This window comes from Corythoichthys intestinalis, chromosome 14, assembly GCF_030265065.1.
Source record: "Corythoichthys intestinalis isolate RoL2023-P3 chromosome 14, ASM3026506v1, whole genome shotgun sequence".
NCBI classification, from domain to species: Eukaryota; Metazoa; Chordata; class Actinopteri; order Syngnathiformes; family Syngnathidae; genus Corythoichthys; species Corythoichthys intestinalis.
In genome coordinates, this window is record NC_080408.1 from 3,348,752 (window position 1) to 3,367,820 (window position 19,069).

The 19,069-nt window shown below is 44.7% G+C and overlaps 1 protein-coding gene across 1 annotated transcript in view; it reads right to left on the reverse strand.

The window, feature by feature from the left end:
• The window catches only part of myo10 (myosin X), a 125,737-nt gene that overhangs the window by 10,261 nt on the left and 96,407 nt on the right, over positions 1-19,069 (reverse strand). Inside the window, exons 25-38 of the mRNA XM_057856665.1 lie at positions 18,310-18,990; positions 18,125-18,245; positions 13,202-13,445; positions 13,037-13,132; positions 10,879-10,972; positions 10,745-10,800; positions 10,537-10,679; positions 9,162-9,359; positions 8,948-9,105; positions 8,465-8,871; positions 3,929-4,136; positions 3,137-3,273; positions 1,691-1,811; positions 263-712 (exon numbers count right to left, since the gene is read on the reverse strand). Of these exons, the coding sequence (XP_057712648.1) occupies positions 263-712; positions 1,691-1,811; positions 3,137-3,273; positions 3,929-4,136; positions 8,465-8,871; positions 8,948-9,105; positions 9,162-9,359; positions 10,537-10,679; positions 10,745-10,800; positions 10,879-10,972; positions 13,037-13,132; positions 13,202-13,445; positions 18,125-18,245; positions 18,310-18,990 (3,114 nt within the window). The remainder of the gene's footprint in view (positions 1-262; positions 713-1,690; positions 1,812-3,136; positions 3,274-3,928; positions 4,137-8,464; positions 8,872-8,947; positions 9,106-9,161; positions 9,360-10,536; positions 10,680-10,744; positions 10,801-10,878; positions 10,973-13,036; positions 13,133-13,201; positions 13,446-18,124; positions 18,246-18,309; positions 18,991-19,069) is intronic.

A 19,069-nucleotide genomic window follows, 5' to 3' on the forward strand; every position in this document is an offset into this window, starting at 1 on the left:
ACCACATACGAAAGTGACCCAGATCGGATTTGAAATGGTCCAGTTCTATGCGACTTGTCACGTTCAGACCGCCAAGTTAATGCCTCACTCGAGTCGGAAAAACACGAAAAAATTGGATTTGTGCATTAAGACCTGTAGTATGAACGTAGCCTTAGTCAGTCTACGCATGTCAAAAAAAAGTGTCCCAATCAGAATAATATTTTTTTGAGAACAGTGCGTCCGATCGTAATTTCTCCATGTAAGGGAGTGAATGATTACTGACCTCCACACTGAAGAGGGTGGAGCCGTAGCCGGGCCACTCCCTGACCAGCGCCATGTACTTGCGCATGGCCTGCTGGGGCGCCACGCCGCGCAGCTTGCCCCACTTATCCAGCACGCCGGCTCGAACGGCGGCCTCCTCCTCGCGCAGCCACGCCTCCAAACCGCTCTCCGCCTCGGAGCGGCGGCGGCCCAGCGAGCCGCTGCGGAAGCTGCGTCTCAGCGTTCCCTCCAGGAAACTGGAGCGCTTGCCCGAGCGCTCGGCCGGCGCGAAGCTCCGCGCAGAGTTCTCCACGCGGGCCCGGAGCCGAGCCGAGGGGAAGACCAGGGACAGCTCCGGCACATCGGTGCGGGGGTTTTGGTCTCCCAAGAGGTACTGGAGCCTCAAGGCCGACAGGAACTGAAGCGTCTCTTCCGGCGCGGGGTACTGACCGCGAATCACCGCTTCGTGGGCCTGAACAGAACGCACACGTGCAAACATTATATATGGAACAATCAATCTGCCGCTACATGGTCCTTACTAGAGGCGTGCGAAATTTCCGATTCTTAGATTATTCGCAATTCGGCCGTGGAAGATTCGAGAACGATTCACAAACATCCAAATTCCAATTATTGAATTATACCAGGTAAAGCAGAACTAAAACACTGTAAGCGCGGTCTTCGGGACGCAACGAGGAACGGACCGAGAGTAAATATCATGTACAACTCATGCCGCTAGATAAAAAAACAATAATACCTAACTGCGGCCGATAGCTGCTTCAAACAATGCCCAGTTGCTAGTTGCTACAAATATATGGACACATATGGCTATAATAGATATCACATATATGTAGAACTAGATGGAAAATGACAGACAACGCCGGCGTAAAAACGTATAAAGAGAAGTAGATGCGAAATGACAGACTTGCCGTTTAGTAGTTGCCGCGTTGTAAACAGCCGCCATCTTAAAGCAGTACTTCTCTAGAAGGCTCTATTGTAGCGAACCTAAATAACATTTGATCTAAAATACACCAAAATTGGCAAAATCTTGACTTGAATCTATCTTTAAATGAAGAAACAGTTTTAAAACTATGACATGTCGAAAGTAGACGGAAGGGAAATTATGGAATAACGATAGCAATGATAACAATTTTAACGGTTCATTCACATCGTTAAATTAATTGAATGTAGTTTAAAGCTGATGATTCAGAATGGGGACTTTATGGGGACAGTATTTAATTGAATGATTTTAACAGTTAACTTGATAATGAAATATTAGTTTGGTTAGTTAGCATTAGTTAGCCTGAGAGGATTTTTGAACAATTTTGGAACTAATGTACAACAAATTAAAAGCTGGGGGTGGGGGGTCAATAATCGATTTATAATTTAATCGGAGCCTCTGAATCGTAATCGAATCGTTAGGTGCTCAAAGATTCCCACCTCTAGTCCTTACCTGTTCAAACATGAAGGCGAACTCCACACTGTCTTGGGGAACGTTGTCTACGTCCAAGAAGCAATACAGTTTGAAGTACAACTTCCAGCCTGTGCTGCCCTCTTCTGGACCGGATGCCAATCTGCAGTGCGCCAACACATAACAGTTCTTGATCAGGGTTCCCCCAGGATTTTTCCATTCTAATTTAAGACTTTTTAAGACCTTTTCAAGACCACAGCCAATGAAATTTAAGACCAATCTCGCACCTATTCTGGCATACATTCATGAAATAATGCAAAAGAATCCGAATAACTAAGAATAACAGCATAAGAAATCAGATTATCGTAATTTCCGCACTATAAGGCGCACCTGACTATAAGCCGCCACGCACTAAATTTGACATGAAAACAGCATTTGTTCATAGATAAGCTGCACTGGACTATAAACCGCAGCTGTCCTCACTATATTATGGGATTTTTCCACCAAAATATATTAACCAGTAACACTTTATTTGACAGCGGCGTCATACGACTGTCATAGTGGTATGGTGCAATGGTGGTTCATTTGGTCACTGAACCATGAAGCTTTGAACCAATTGGCTGAAAAGCTTCATTGTTTCAAGAAGCTTCATTTGGCCATCACTGCTCCCTTGGGGGGTAGACAGTCAACCTCTGCTTCCACCTGCTGTCAACACTGTTGTTGTCCAACATGCCTCTTAGCATGCATTGCAGCGCTGCAGATGTAAATAACATTCAAAATTCCTGTTCCCTGCGAATTATTTCTTCTAGTTGTTTCATTAAATGCTTGTTAAGGTATTTGGTAGCACCTTATACGACAATGGGGCCATAAGACTGTCATTAGACAATCATAATTATGACATGACACTGTCATGAGCATTAATGAATGCTTATAACAGATGTCATTTAGTGTTATCCGGCAAATTATCTCACTTTTGAATGGATGTAAATGATCAGAGCTGGACATAAATGGAGTTAGTGACATAATTTGCCGGGTGACACTTAGTGACATCTGTTATAAGCGTTCAGTAATGCCCATGATAGTGTCATAATTATGACAATCCTATATGACGCCGCTGTCAAATACAGTGTTACTTATTAACCCAAATAAATCAACAAATAAGCCGCAATGTACTATAAGCCGAAACAGTGCATTTATCGGTCAAGATCGATAAAGTCGGAGAAAATGAAAAATAATTTTACAACACAACGTTCCATACTTTTTTTGTTAGTTTCCTTATTACACAGTTATTAGCTCTGCCACGTAGATCAGACTGGGAAAACTTAAGATTTTTGAGAATGAAATTTAAGACTTCTAAACAAAATTTAAGAATTTTTCAAGGCCTTTATTTACAATGATCTAATTTAAGACTTTTTCAAGTTTTTAAGACCCCGCGGGTACCCTGTTGATAGGAGACAATAAGCAAGGAGGTGAGTACGGGGGGCTGACTTTTCAAACTTGGCGAGGACGTCGGCGACCACGGTGCGACTCTCGATGGCTTTTTCCACGCCGTCGTTGTGCTCGAAGAGCGCAAACATGTTCTTGCTGTCCTCCATGGCCAGACCACGGACCAGCTTCTCCACCACCTGATGCGTGGAAGCATACAATTTAAGATGTTTCCATTTGAAGTTGTATATTTCAGAGGTCAGTCGATATATTGCCTGATCGATATATTGGGCCGATATATGGACTTTTTTCGGCCATTAGCCAATTCACAAAAAAAAAACTTGGTCTGCAAGCAGGACTGAGCTACCAGTTTTGGTGGCAGATCATCCCCTCATCTAATTAGAACCTACCATGCTTAAAACTCACCTCTTTTATTGGCATTAGAAATACATTCACACACCTAGGAGAAAAAAACCCAATTGAAGAGGGTGCAACAAAAAGGAGGCGCGACTGAGGTGTGCAGCCACGCCCTTCTTCAAAACCAAAATGAATCTTCTCATTGGGCCAATTCGACTAAGTGTGACGAATTTCATGGCTCGAGAATCTACTCAAGTCCCTGACATTTGAAAAAAAAAAAAAAAAAATGGGAAAGGCCTTTTTGAAAAATTCAATAGGGCCCCATAGAGGCAATTCAGGGACTAATGGGGGGTTAATGGCATTTTAAAAAATAGATATAGTTTTTGTTTTCGCAGCCATTCATTTGTACTACTTCCTCATCCTTTCAAAATTTTAGTCGATGAAATTCATCATGGATGAGTTGTCGTTATTTGATTTATGCCGGTGGCGTCGTCTCACCTCGCCGGCGGTGGTGTGTGAGTTGAAGTTGATGTTGCAGCAGCCGCCGCCGTGACAATGCACGGCGGTGCTCATGTCCCGGCGAGCCAGCACGGCGCTGATCTCTTCCCGCGACGGCACGTTCTCCCGCCCGCGCGTCCTCTTGAGCGCGTCCAGGGCGAAGGCGGCGTAGCGCTCCGCCTCCGTGCCGGGGACGGACTCCCGTGTCCTGCCGGGGAAATGACAATGCATACTGAAGACACATTTTGACAAATGTCATACATTTTGTGAGGGTAGCACGTTATATGGACAAAAAAGGCCCCAAATTTAGATAGGCGTCATTTTTTTATTTGTATTTTCGGCATGTATTTTTTTCATTGCTTTAAAACAATGTGTATTTCTTTGTAGGCCATATACCTACAGTATTATTTAGTTTGTACAATGCAAATAATCAGACTTTTTCCTAAATCTAGTCCAATCATTTTCTCCATCTTGTTTTGAGTCTTAAAGGCTAGTAAACAGATTAATGCGTCAGATTATTCCACTTACTTTAAATCAATATTACTATTTGTTGTTATTTGTTGTCCTGTTGCTATCAGGTAATTTCCCGATGATTTGGGTACATTTTGTGGACATGTCTTGTTGCATGGCTGTCAATGGCATCCACTTACTTGGCCACCGGTTGATGGTAGGTTTTTGGTCAAAAATCACAACCACACAGGTTTTTCTGCCATTGAAAATGAATGGGAAATTTGGACATACATGGCTGTCAATGGCATCCCATTAGAAATGAATGAAAAACTTTGCTGGCTAATTTTGGGGGAAATGTAAATTTTTGGCAAATTCAGTAAAATCCTTTTATGCCCCTTACCATCCAGGAACTTTTGATGCGTTTCCTCGTCACTTCCTGTTATTTTCAGGTCGGGTCCTTTTGATATCAGTTCACTTCATGATGATTTGGGGACATTCGGGGGACACGTTCTATTGATATCTAGCAGGGGTGTAACGGTACACAAAAATCTCTGTTCGGTACGTACCTCGGTTTTCAGGTCACGGTTCGGTTCATTTCCGGTACAGTAAGAAAACAAAATGCAAAATATAAATGTGCTAGTTGTTTATTACACACCTTTGTGCTTTCAACAATAGGAACATTAGCCTATACGAAGCTAGAATTCTGCTCAAAAAGTAGCGGGTTTTTAAGGTTAATAATCCAACAACAATTTGCCTTTCAGACCCCGCGTATTGGTCAGCTTTCTTTCTGAAAGAAAGAAGAAAAAAGAAGTCCTGTGCTAAAGAGAAAAGCAATCCCAATGACAAAGATTTTAACATGTATTTTACAAATGAAATGCCTCAATGAATCATTTTTTTTTCTTATGAACGCTTTTCAAAAGCTTTATTGGTGGATTTTCTCAAGTTAAAGCGCCACACTGAAATGAATAAATTTAAATGTGTAAGCAGGATCTGTGCATTATTCTTATTTAATTACAGGTGTTTTAGCTCATTTCAATTTATTTAAATGGGCTATTACAGTGCCTTGCAAAAGTATTCGGCCCCCTTGAATCTTGCAACCTTTCGCCACATTTCAGGCTTCAAACATAAAGATATGAAATTTGATTTTTTTGTCAAGAATCAACAACAAGTGGGACACAATCGTGAAGTGGAACAACATTTATTGGATAATTTAAACTTTTTTAACAAATAAAAAACTGAAAAGTGGGGCGTGCAATATTATTCGGCCCCTTTACTTTCAGTGCAGCAAACTCACTCCAGAAGTTCAGTGGGGATCTCTGAATGATCCAATGTTGTCCTAAATGACCGATGATGATAAATAGAATCCACCTGTGTGTAATCAAGTCTCCGTATAAATGCACCTGCTCTGTGATAGTCTCAGGGTTCTGTTTAAAGTGCAGAGAGCATTATGAAAACCAAGGAACACACCAGGCAGGTCCGAGATACTGTTGTGGAGAAGTTTAAAGCCGGATTTGAATTTCCCAAGCTTTAAACATCTCAAGGAGCACTGTGCAAGCCATCATATTGAAATGGAAGGAGCATCAGACCACCGCAAATCTACCAAGACCCGGCCGTCCTTCCAAACTTTCTTCTCAAACAAGGAAAAAACGATCAGAGATGCAGCCAAGAGGCCCATGATCACTCTGGATGAACTGCAGAGATCTACAGCTGAGGTGGGAGAGTCTGTCCATAGGACAACAATCAGTCGTACACTGCACAAATCTGGCCTTTATGGAAGAGTGGCAAGAAGAAAGCCATTTCTCAAAGATATCCATAAAAAGTCTCGTTTAAAGTTTGCCACAAGCCACCTGGGAGACACACCAAACATGTGGAAGAAGGTGCTCTGGTCAGATGAAACCAAAATTGAACTTTTTGGCCACAATGCAAAACCATATGTTTGGCGTAAAAGCAACACAGCTCATCACACTGAACACACCATCCCCACTGTCAAACATGGTGGTGGCAGCATCATGGTTTGGGCCTGCTTTTCTTCAGCAGGGACAGGGAAGATGGTTAAAATTGACGGGAAGATGGATGCAGCCAAATACAGGAACATTCTGGAAGAAAACCTGTTGGTATCTACACAAGACCTGAGACTGGGACGGAGATTTATCTTCCAACACGACAATGATCCAAAACATAAAGCCAAAACTACAATGGAATGGTTCAAAAATAAACGTATCCAGGTGTTGGAATGGCCAAGTCCAAGTCCAGACCTGAATTCAATCGAGAATCTGTGGAAAGAGCTGAAGACTGCTGTTCACAAACACTCTCCATCCAACCTCACTGAGCTCGAGCTGTTTTGCAAAGAAGAATGGGCAAGAATGTCAGTCTCTCGATGTGCAAAACTGATAGAAACATACCCCAAGCGACTTGCAGCTGTAATTGGAGCAAAAGGTGGCGCTACAAAGTATACAAAGCAAGGGGGCCGAATAATATTGCACGCCCCACTTTTCAGTTTTTTATTTGTTAAAAAAGTTTAAATTATCCAATAAATGTTGTTCCACTTCACGATTGTGTCCCACTTGTTGTTGATTCTTGACAAAAAATTAGAATTTTATATCTTTATGTTTGAAGCCTGAAATGTGGCGAAAGGTTGCAAGGTTCAAGGGGGCCGAATACTTTTGCAAGGCACTGTATCTATTTTATTATGTGTTTATATTTTACAAATGTGATGTAGTATTCTTTTATATTGTATATTTTATGTTGTATAACATTAGTTCCTAGGTGTTTTGTTGTGGTAGGAGGGTTTTGTATTGAACACGGGGCTGTGTTGCCTATTATTATAGAAGAGAAGACAGCAGTAAATCAACAAAGACAAGTCAACTGTGTGCCGATCTACCACTCAAGAGATCTGATGGACTCAAAAAGTGGGTTACGATTGCATATTAGTTTGAAAATCGACCGGATCCACCATATTTTCACTCGAGTGACTTCCGGTCAGCCCGATCCTAGCTACCGGTAGTAGTATTGACGCAGGAGGGTCGCGTCTCGCGTCAAATAATAAAATCTGCTGTTCTTTTCGCGTGCGTCGAGTCGAGCTGCCTCTGGGACGCATCTAACACGCGGCCGCACTGCGACTGGTGTGCATTGGCTGATTGACTTTAACGCCCGCGTTTAACTGCGTTCTCGCAGCGGCAACGTTGTCGCGCCATTGACGTTTCTGGGTTATACTGTCCTACCGTGTTGGTCCTCATTATAGTAGAGAAGACTTGAGTAAATATAATCTACACAAAGAAACTGTAACCCGATCAACTCACAGCCTCGAAAAGTATGGGTTACATTACGTCAGAAACTCGTTCGGTACGCCTCCGTTCCGAACAGAGCACCACGTACCGAAACGGTTCAATACAAATACATGTACCGTTACACACTTAATATCTAGTCATTTCAATTGACTAGATATGATTTGGGGACAGTTTTTTTTTTTTTGCCATTGAAAATGAATGGGAAATTTCGACGAACATGTCCGTCAATGACACCGACTTACAATGTGCGTCAATGGAATCCAAGTACATTAGCATTAATAGAGTCGGCATACATGGCCGTCCATGGCATGGACGTGCATTGCCCTCATTGGTATCTGTGTATATGGGTGTCAACGCAGTGTAAATGCCTATAGAAAAGGGAAACTTGGACGTACATGGACGCGCATGGCTTACTTGGGCGCCAGTTCAATGTCAATGGGCTGTCATGATAAATGGTCAAAAATCACAAGGACTTACAGTATGTTTTCCTGCTATTGAAAATAAATGGGAAATTTGGATGTTTATGGCTGTTAATAGCATCCCATTAGAAATGAATGGGGCAAATTTTGGCAAATTTGGGGGGAACTGTACGTTTTGGGCAAATTCTGTAGAAGTACAGTCCTGGATATTTTGATGTGTAAATTATGCGGTTCTGTCAAAAATTGTAGGACTAAATACATTTTGAATTTTTTTCCCCCCTTTCCTTCTTTTGAAAAAACCCTCATTTACGGGCGAACGGAAAATTTTAATTAGTTGTACTAATTTTAGCTGCAGTTGTTTTTTTTTTGTCTTGTTGTACCTTTTGAGGTGGAATTTGACGTAGGCCAGAACGCTCCTGGAGGGCAGGAAGGCGCAGGCGGCGCACGCTAGCACCCTCCAGCGTGCCAGGTCGGCGGGGTCGCCGGCCCGCGGCGGACGCGTGGTCTGTTTGACCAGCTGGCAGTAGATCTCGTCCCGGAGGGGGCGCAGCTCCAGGCCCGCCCGCAGGACGCCCTGGATCAGGGGCGCCGGGTCGGCCGCCGACTCGGGCCGCCGCAGCCGCTCGAAGGCCTTCAGCGCCTCCTCCCGCAGCGTGCCGTAGGCGCCCCGGCCGACGTCCCCGTAAGGCAGCGGCAGGAGGGGCGAGTGCAGCGGGTGCTGGCTGTATCGCAGGATGGGGTTCCGTCTGTAGATTTGATCCACGACCTCCCAATTCAAGCTGTTTTCCTGTAGACCAGAGTCAAAATCATGAACCCTACGTAATATGGCTTCCCTTTTGCAGGTAAAACAACAACTGGGCTACCTTGATTTGAAGAATGAGCTGCTGCGTGGGTGTGTCGATAGGCGCTTTGGCGTCGATGACGTTTTGGACGGCGCCGGCCCAGCGGGCCGCCTCGTTGAGGAGTTTGCAATAGAGGCGGTACGAGTGCTTGCGGCCGTAGACCGTCACGTTCCAGTAGCCTGTGACGGGCAAACGTTGTGAATTGGCGGCGCGGCAATCGCCGGGCTTTACCCACCGGTCTCCTTGAAAACTCTGTCGTCGGGCGGCACCACCGAGCACAAACTGTTGAGCACCAGCGTCCCCAACTTGAGGGCGCCGCGCTCCGAGCTCTTGTAGTAGTCCAGCGAATTGTGCGTCAGCAGGAACCAGCGCTTCTTCAGCTTCAACGGCGCTTTGCCGACACCGCCGCTTTTCATCTCCTTGTGCAGCCAACCTAACCCAAACAATTTCAACTCAACTTTAAACATGATTCACAAATCACACAATTGGCTGTCAAACGATTAAAATTTTTAATCGAGGTAATCACAGCTTTAAAATTAATTAATCGTAATTAGGGCTGTCAAAATTATCCCGTTAACGGGCGGTAATTAATTTTTATTAATTAAATTAATCACGTTAAAATATTTGACGCAATTAACGCACATGCCCCGCTCCGATTAAAATGACAGCACAGTGCAATGCCAACTTGTTACTTGTGTTTTTTGGAGGTTTGTCGGCCACTGCTGGCGCTTGGGTGCGACTGATTTTATGGGCTTAAGCACCCATGAGCATTGTGTAATTATTGACATCAACAATGGCGAGCTACCAGTTTATTTTTTGATTGAAAATTTTACAAATTTTAACAAAACGAAAACATTAAGAGGGGTTTTAATATAAAACTTCTATAACTTGTACTAACATTTATCTTTTAAGAACTACAAGTTTTTCTATCTATGGATGGCTTTAAGAGAATATTAATAATGTTAAAGCCATCTTGTTGATTTATTGTTATAATAAAGAAATGCAGTACTTATGTATATATCCGTCTTGTGTCTTATCTTTTCATTCCAACAATAATTTACAGAAAAATATGGCATATCTTATAGATGGTTTGAATTGCGATTAATTACGATTAATTAATTTTTAAACTGTAATTAACTCGATTAAAAATTTTAATCATTTGACAGCCCTAGTTTTTATACTTTTTTGTTAAAAAAAAAGTTTCCGTCGTTTGTTAAATCATTAGGATATTTTAAATAAATAATGGACATAAATTTGTTTGGCTACTTTGTGAATGAATAATGTAAGATGCATCGATAAGCATGATAATCGCAATCATTGTCAATACCGTGATCGAATCGTAGTACCCTGAATCGTAATCGAATCGAATCGTGGGGTGCCCAAGATGGCACACCTCTAATATCAAGCAATCAAGTAAATTATTAATGCAATTCCATAAATGAATTTATCAGCTGCCATTGATGGCAAAAGACGTCGTCCCGGTCCAAACAGATTGGACGTCAATTGCACTGAAACATTAAAAAACACTCAACGAAGAGTCAAAATCCCTATTAGATGAATATAAAATTTCTGATCCGATTTTCAGGACGCGTTCGACGTCGGCGGCGCACCTCGTACGATGAACTCCTGGCCGTCGACGCGAGCGTCGCCCTTGGACCTCTGCAGCAGCGCGATCCAGTGGTGCATCTCCTCCGGCGTGTCGGCGACGCAGTGGAGCACGCGGTTGGCGGTGATGATGACCAACGAATTGGGCCTGCGCGAGGAGAAGGCGGTCATTTTGGCCTGTGCCGATGATAACAATTGAGCGTCGCCGCTCACCTCTCGGGATTGTCTGACGCGCACACAGAGTCGATCATGCCCACGTCCAGAGTTCCCTAAAGGACAAAAAGTTGGCGGAATGAGATGAAAAGAAAAAAAAAACGCACTAGATGATGAGTTAATGTCGTACTGACCACGGCGTTTTGGGGGTTGGCCTGCTCGTCGTGCATTTCGCCGATTTCCTGCTCTGTGGCGCCGTGCACCTGGCTGAGCACGCTGAACCACTGGCTGTTGCCGGGTAGAAAAACGTAGCGTTATTCGTTTTCTTTGTATTAATTCGCTCTTTAACTGACTTCTATGATGAATGAACTCTAATTATGTGGCCAATCCGCTTGAAGTGGAAGGGATGGCATCGCTGCCAGCCTTCCACTTTAAATGTATTGGACATTTAAAAGTGATGAATTCATTTCAACAGTATATAGCTTTGTATGTGTGAACAATCAGGTTTGGGCAAGAGATGTTACTGCTTATTCATTTGGGGAGATTCCCATGTCACTTCCTTTTTCTGTAACCTAAAATCAACAGCAAGTGACCCGTAAATGCCCCAAAATCAACAGGAAATGACATCCGTAACCCAAAATCAACAGCAAGTGACCTGTAAGTGCCCCAAAAGGACAAGGAAGTAAACAAATATCAACAGGCAGTCAACAGGAAGTGACCAAAAATCATGAGGAAATGACCTCTATAACCCAACATTAACAGCACGTGACCTGGAAATGTCCCAAAAGGAAAAGGAAGTGACCGAAAATAAACAGGACGTGACTTCCGCAACCCAAAATCACAGGAAGTGACCTGTAAATCCCCCAAAATAAAAGAAATGAGGCGAAATGCACCAAAATCAATAGCTAGTGACCTATAAATGCCCCAAAAAAATGAACTGACCAAAAATCAACAGGAAATGAGGTGAAATGCGCCAAAATCAACAGGATGTGACCCATAAATGCCCCAAAATCAACAGGAAGTGACTAAAAATCAATAGGAAGTGACGTCCGTAACCCAAACTCAACAGGAAGTGATCAAAAATCAACAGGAAAGGAGGCGAAATGCACCAAAATAATCTGGAAGTGACCCGTAAATGCCCTAAAATAAACAGGAAGTAACCAATAATCAACAGGAAGTGACTAAGAATCAACAGTGATGTCTGTAACCCAAAATCCACAGAATGTGACCCGAAAATCCCCCCAAATCAACAGGAAGTTAAAAAAAAAAAAATCAACAGGAAATGAGGTGAAATGCACCAAAATCAACAGTTAGTGACTACTAAATGCCCAAAAAACAACAGTAATTGCCCAAACATCAACAGGAAATGATGTGAAATTCCACAAAATCAACAGGAAGTGACCAGTAAATGCCCCAAGATCAACGGAAAGTGACCAAAAATCAACAGGAAATGAGGTGAAATGCACAAAAATCAACAGGAAGTGACACTTAAATGCCCCCAAATCAACAGGAAGTTATCTGTCAATACCCTTTAGGAAAAGGAAGTGACCAAAAATCAACAGGAAATGAGGCAAAATACACCAAAATTATCAGGCGGTGACCAAAAATCAACAGGAAATGAGTTGAAAAGCAACAAATTCAACAAGAAGCCATCAAAGATCAACAGGAAGTGACCTGTAAATGCCCCAAAGGAAGTGATCAAAAATCAACAGGAAATGAGGTGAAATGTCCCAAAATCAACAGCAAGTGACCTGTAAATGCCCCAAAAGCAAAAGGAAGTGACTGAAAATCAACAGGAAGTGACGTCTGTAACCCAAAAATGAAGAGAAAGTAACCCGTTGACGCACCAAAATCAACAGGAAGTGACCCGCAAATGCCCCAAAATCGACTGGTAGTGACGTCTGTCACCCAAGATCAACAGAAAGTGACCTGTTAATGCCCCTTAAGAGAAGGAGGTGACTGAAAATCAATAGGATATTAGGTAAAATGCGCCAAAATCAACAGGAAGTGACCTGTAAATGCCCCAAAATCACAGTAAGTGACCAAAAATCAACAGGAAGTGACCTGTAAATGCCCCAAAATCCCAGTAAGTGACCAAAAATCAGCAGGAGGTGACCTGTAAAGCCCCCCAAATAAACAGGAAGTGACAAAAAATCAACAGGAAATGACATCTGTAACCTAAAATCAACAGGAAGTGACCTGTAAAGGCCCTAAAAGGAAAAGGAAGTGACTGAAAATCAACAGGAAATGACTCAGCATTGGCTGTGACTGACAGCCGTAGACGTCCAATCGGGAGGGATAGACATCTATCGCCGTCGGTGGCAATCAATCCGTTTGCCCTCGCCGCCTCACCTGGCGTCTTCGGCCGTCTCGGCCACCAGGTGGTACGTCCTCTCCGGCATGACGATGTCGATGCCGTTCTCCTTGTCGGCGTTGTCGATCACCTCCCTGCGAGGACAAGACGCTAGTCTTTCTCGCTCGCGGCGTCCCGTACCGTCGATCCGGCGGCGGACTAACTTGGCGGCGTGCATGTCCAGCACCCCTTTGAGTTTGTCCTCGCCGTCGTTCTCAAAGTAGGTGAGCTTGCTCTGCCTGAGGACGAACCAGCGGCGCTTCCAGTTCCGGCGCGACAGCGTGGAGGAGCCGCCGCCTTTCTTGTGCAGCCAGCCTTGCTTGAGGGCTTCCTGCTTGGCGCGGAACCACAAGAAGGTCTCGTCCTTCAGCACGCACCAGCGCCGCTTCCACGTGTTCATCAGGCCGCCTGCGGGGGGGGCGCCCAAAAAAAAAAGGCAACAACTTCATACAAAGTCAATTTACAATATGGTACTGAACAAATAATAAACAGGTAAACAAACATCCTTCTCTTGTGAATATGAATGAGTTTATCACTTGTAGACGACCAATCTGTTCGTTCGTTCATTCGCTGCCATCCCTCCCACTTCAAACAGATTTGACGTCTATGGCCGTCTTGTCCGATGAGTTCATTTTGGGGCATTTGCATGTCACTTGCTGTTGATTTTGGGTTCTGGAGGTCAATTCCTGTTGATTTTTGGTCACTTCCTGTTGATTTTGGGTTACTTCTGTTGCCTTTTGGGGCATTTGCTGTTGATTTTTTGGTTCCGGATGTAATTTCCTATTGATTTTTGGTCACTTCCTGTTAATTTTGGGACATTTCTAGGTCCCTTCCAGTTGATTTTGGGTCACTTCCTTTTCCTTTTGGGGCATTTGCAGGTCACTTGCTGTTGATTTTGGGTTACAGACATCATTTCCTGTTGATTTTTGGTCACTTCCTGTTGATTTTGGGCTACGGACGTCACTTCCTATTAGGCCTGAACGATATTGGAAAAAACTATTGTTGCGATTTTTTTTTAGGTGTGCAATATATTGCGATATTATATTGCGATAGTAAAAAAAAAAAAAAAAAAAAAAAAATTTTTTTAAAGAAATATTCACTAGATGACTTGAATAGCTGTTTGGAAATACTTTGCATGACACACCGTGACCACAGTGTATTCATATAATACGGTTTCATTTGTGAATGATTAAGATTGCTGTATTATTATGAAGGGATCCAGGAAGCCATGTCTGCACAAAATAGATAATTTCTTGAACACAATATTTGACACTTCAACACCAGCAAATACATTAAATGACAAATAAAAGAGCAGGTGCATTCGTCCCCTGAGTTTTTGACAAAATATAACAATAAATAACAACTTCGGTAAAATAACAACAAAGTTGTAAACATATTTGAACAAAAATATTAAATATGACAAATAAGAGTTGTTCACAAACTATAACAATAAATAAGAACCTCAGTAAAACAATAAAGTTGTCAACATATTTGAACTTAAATATTAAATCTGTCAAATAAAAGTGCAAGTGCATTAGTCCCCTGAGTTGTTTACACAAAATATAACAATATAGAACTGCAAAACTGCAACAAAGTTGTAAAAATATTTAAAAAATATTAAGTATCAAAACTTTATGTGCAGCTGTACTATAGTTATTTGAAAAATACGATTTACAGTTAATTTAAATATAAAAGAAACAGAAACTCAATTGAACTTGTAAATAATTGAACTGAATAACAGCAAATAACTGATGAATAACAGAACCATTTTAACTCCCAAATTTATGTATTTGTCTGCATATCGTCCACCTTCCTTGCTCAGCAATTCTCAACTGGGTCTCATAGGTTTTTGGCCAAGACTACTAGTTTATCCACCATTGCAGGCTTGAGACAACAACGTTGGCACGTAACAATGTTCCCACCTGTACTAAAAAGCCTCTGATGGGAAGCTCGTAGCAGGAATGCATAGATACCTGCGTTTTAAATGGTCCCACATGTTCGACGGATTACTTCTTGTTGAGGCAACCATGGCGAGGCACTGTCAACAGGGCTGTTTTTTGTTCCTTATATTCTTGTCGATAGCCAAAATACTTCCAAAACTCCTTTTGGAGACAGTCTTCCCTATTCAACGTGCTGCTTGATTGCTTGCTTTCACTTTGAAAACGGCCCCTCCTCCCTCCGCTCTGCTGTTCGGCCCCTCCTCCCTCCACTCCGCTCTAGCAGGGGAGGGGGAGGAGCCGATGACTGCGAGCTGGAGAGAATGAGAGACTGTGCACTCTCTTTCTCGCTCCTTGCTCAAAACAAACGTTTGTGGATTTAAAAAAATGAAATGAAAAAACTATCGCACGTCCTTGCGATGGGACTATTGCGCATGCGCACATCGCGATGGCGATGTTTAAACGATATATCGTTCAGGCCTACTTCCTATTGATTTTTGGTCGCTTACTGTTGATTTTGGGGTTATTTACAGGTCACTTCCTGTTGATTTTCGGTCACTTTCTGTTGATTTTGGGCTACGGACGTCACTTCCTATTGATTTTTGGTCGCTTCCTGTTGATTTTGGGGTTATTTACAGGTCACTTCCTGTTGATTTTGGGCTTATTTACAGGTCACTTCCTGTTGATTTTCGGTCACTTTCTGTTGATTTTTGGGCATTTACGGGTCACTTCCTGTTAGTTTTGGTACATTTATCATCATTTCCTGTTGATTTTCGGTCACTTTTCCTCTGGGGCATTTACAGGTCTCGTCCTGTTGATTTTGGGTTACAGACATCACTTCCTGTTGATTTTGGGGTATTTACTGGTCACTTCCTGTTAATTTAGGTGCACTTCACCTCATTTCCTGTTGATTTTGGGTTACAGACCTCACTTCCTGTTGATTTTTGGTTCCTTCCTGTTGATTTCGGGGCATTTACGGGTCACTTCCTGTTAATATTGGTGCATTTCACCTCATTTCCTGTTGAAGTTCAGTCACTTCCTTTTCCTTTGGGGCATTGACAGGTCACTTCCTGTTGTTTTTGGTGCATTTCACATCGTTTCCTGTTAATTTTTGGTCACTTCCCGTTAATTCTGGGGCATTTACATGTCACTTCCTGATGATTTTGGTGCATTTCACCTCATTTCCTGTTGATTTTTGGTCACTTCCTAATGATTTTTGGTGCATTTCACCTCATTTCCTGTTGATTTTCAGTCACTTCCTTTTCCTAAGGGGAATTTACAGGTCACTTTCTGTTGCTTTTTGGTGACTTCATGTTGATTTTGGGGCATTTCACATCATTTCCTGTTGATTTTCGGTCACTTCCTTTTGGGGTATTAACTGGTCAGGTGTTGTCTGTTTTGGGTTACGGACGTCACTTCCTGTTTGTTTTTGGAAACTTCCTGTCGATTTTGGGGCATTTACGAGATTTAATTTCAGCTCAGCTCCTTCACCACTACAGATTCGTGCAGAGTCCGCATTACCGCAGACGCTGCACCAATCTACCTGTCGATTTCCCGCTCCCTCCTTCTCGTGAACAAGACCCCAAGATACTTGAACTCTTCCACTTGGGGAAGGATCTCATCCCTGACCAGGAGAGGGCACTCCACCCTTTTCCGGCTAAGGACCATGGTCTCGGATTTGGATGTGCTGAGCTTCATCCCAAACGCTTCACACTTGACTGCGAACCGCTCCAGTGTGAGTTGGAGGTCACGTCTTGAAGAAGCCAACAGTACCACATCATCTGCAAAAAGCAGAGATGCAATGCTGAGGACACCAAACTCCCCTCAACGCTTCGGCTGCGCCTAGAAATTCTGTCCATAGAAACTATGAACAGAATCGGTGACAAAGGGCAGCCTTGGCGGAGTCCAACCCTCACTGGGAACAAATTCAACTTACCGCCAGCAATGCGGACAAAACTCTGACATCGGTCGTACAGGGACTGAACAGCCCTTACCAAGGGGCCCGGTACCCCGTACTCCCGGACCACCCCCCACAGGACTCCTTGAGGCACATGGTCGAACGCCTTCTCCAGATCCACAAAACACATGTAGACTGGTTGGGCGAACTCCCATGCACCTTCGAGGACCCTGCCGAGGGAGTAGAGCTGGTCCACTGTTCCACGGCTGGGGCGAAAACCACACTGCTCCTCCTGAATCAGAGATTCGACTTCCCGACGAACGCTCCTCTCCAGCACCCCTGAATAGTGTTTAGCGGGGAGGCTGAGGAGTGTGATCCCTCTATAATTGGAACACACCCTCTGGTCCCCCTTCTTAAAAAGGGGGACCACCACCCTGGTCTGCCATTCCAGAGGCACTGTCCCCAATGTCCACGCGTTGTTGCAAAGGCGTGTCAGCCACGACAACCCCACAACATTCAGAGCCTTTATGAACTCCGGGCGGCTATCACCAACGCCAGGGCTTTGCCACCGAGGAACTTTCCAACCACCTCATTGACTTCAACCCCAGAGGTCGGAGAGCCCACCTCGGAGTCCCCAGACTCTGCTTCCTCAAAGGAAGGTGTGTCAGAGGAATTGAGAAGGTCTTCGAAGTATTCTCCCCACAAACTCACGACGTCCCGGGTCTTCAGCTTGACAGCATCCCTTACCGCTGGTGTCCACCAGCGGGTTAGGGGATTGCCGCCACGACAGGCACCAACCACCTTACAGCCACAGCTCCGATCGGCCGCCTCAACAGTGGAGGTCTGGAACAAGGCCCACTCGGACTGTTGTTTGTTTGAACATGGTGTTCGTTATGGACAAACCGTGACGAGCACAGAAGTCCAATAACCGAACACCACTCAGGTTCTGATCGGGGGGGACCGTTCCTCCAAATCGCGCCCCTCCAGGTCTCACTGTCATTGCCCATGTGAGCGTTGAAGTCCCCCAGGAGAACGAGGGAGTCTCCAGAGGGGGCGTCCTCCAGCACACCCTCCAAGGACTCCAAAAAGGGTGGGTACTTTGAGCTGCAGTTTGGTGCATAAGCACAAACAACAGCCAGAACCCGTCACCTCGTTCCTTATCTGATTACTTGATTATTTGAACTAACTAGTTCATCGATTAATCAACTAAAATAATCGATAGCTGCAGCCCTAACCAGGATGTCTGGACCCACCTTTGATTTGCAGGAAGCTGTGGAAGTACGGCATGGTGACGCAGCTGTAGACAGAATCCCTCCGGTATGACAGTTCGTCGTCCGTGTCCAATCTGTCAAAGTCGTCTTCGCTGTCCTCGAACTGACAGACGGCGAGAAACGATCAGAAAATTCAAGTTCTCGGTCAAAACGTGGAAATGACTCACCGATGACTGGGCTCCTTCCGATCCCAGGCGGTACGCTCCGGAGCTGTTGTAGGTTCCCGAAGAAGCGCGGCAGTCGGCGGAGAACGCCGCCGCCGTCGCCTCCGCTTCGTCTTCCGAGTCCTCGTCCGGAGGGATGAGCTCGCACGGGGACTCGGCCGGGAGGACGTCGGCCGGCGTCCGGTTGGCGTAGGGGTCCTCCTCGGAGGAGTCGTCGCTGGTCCGTATGCCGCTGGTGCGCTGTCCGTCCGAGCGTCCGTGCTCGCTGGGGTCGGGCGAGTCCTTGAAGGCCTCGTCGTCGGCCCCGAAGCCCTCGTCCACTTCCTCCTCCCGCTCGGGGCCGCCCAGCGAGCTCTCGATGTTCCTGACGCACTCGTCGATCTCGTCGAAGTTGAGCGAGCGCAGGAAGCGCTGCGCCGCCTGGCAGGCCTCGTCCTCCAGGCGCTTCAGCTCCTGGTCGCGCAGCAGCTGCAGGCGCAGGAGCGAGGCCTCGGTCAGGGAGAGCTCTTGACGCTCCTTCTTCATCTGCAAGGATTGGATCTCCCGCTCCAGACGCAGGATCTCCTCCACCTGGGACGCCTCCTGACCGTGCCCGTCCTCTTCCGACAACTCCGATGTCTCGAGAGGCACGACCGGGGCCGTCTGAGGAGCGTCCGAGGTCTCCGCCGACGCTTCCGAGTAGATCTGAAACGAGGTCGGGATTTAGTTCACGTGCGCTGGACTGACCCGTGATCTGTTTTATTAACTAAAAAATCTGCTCAAT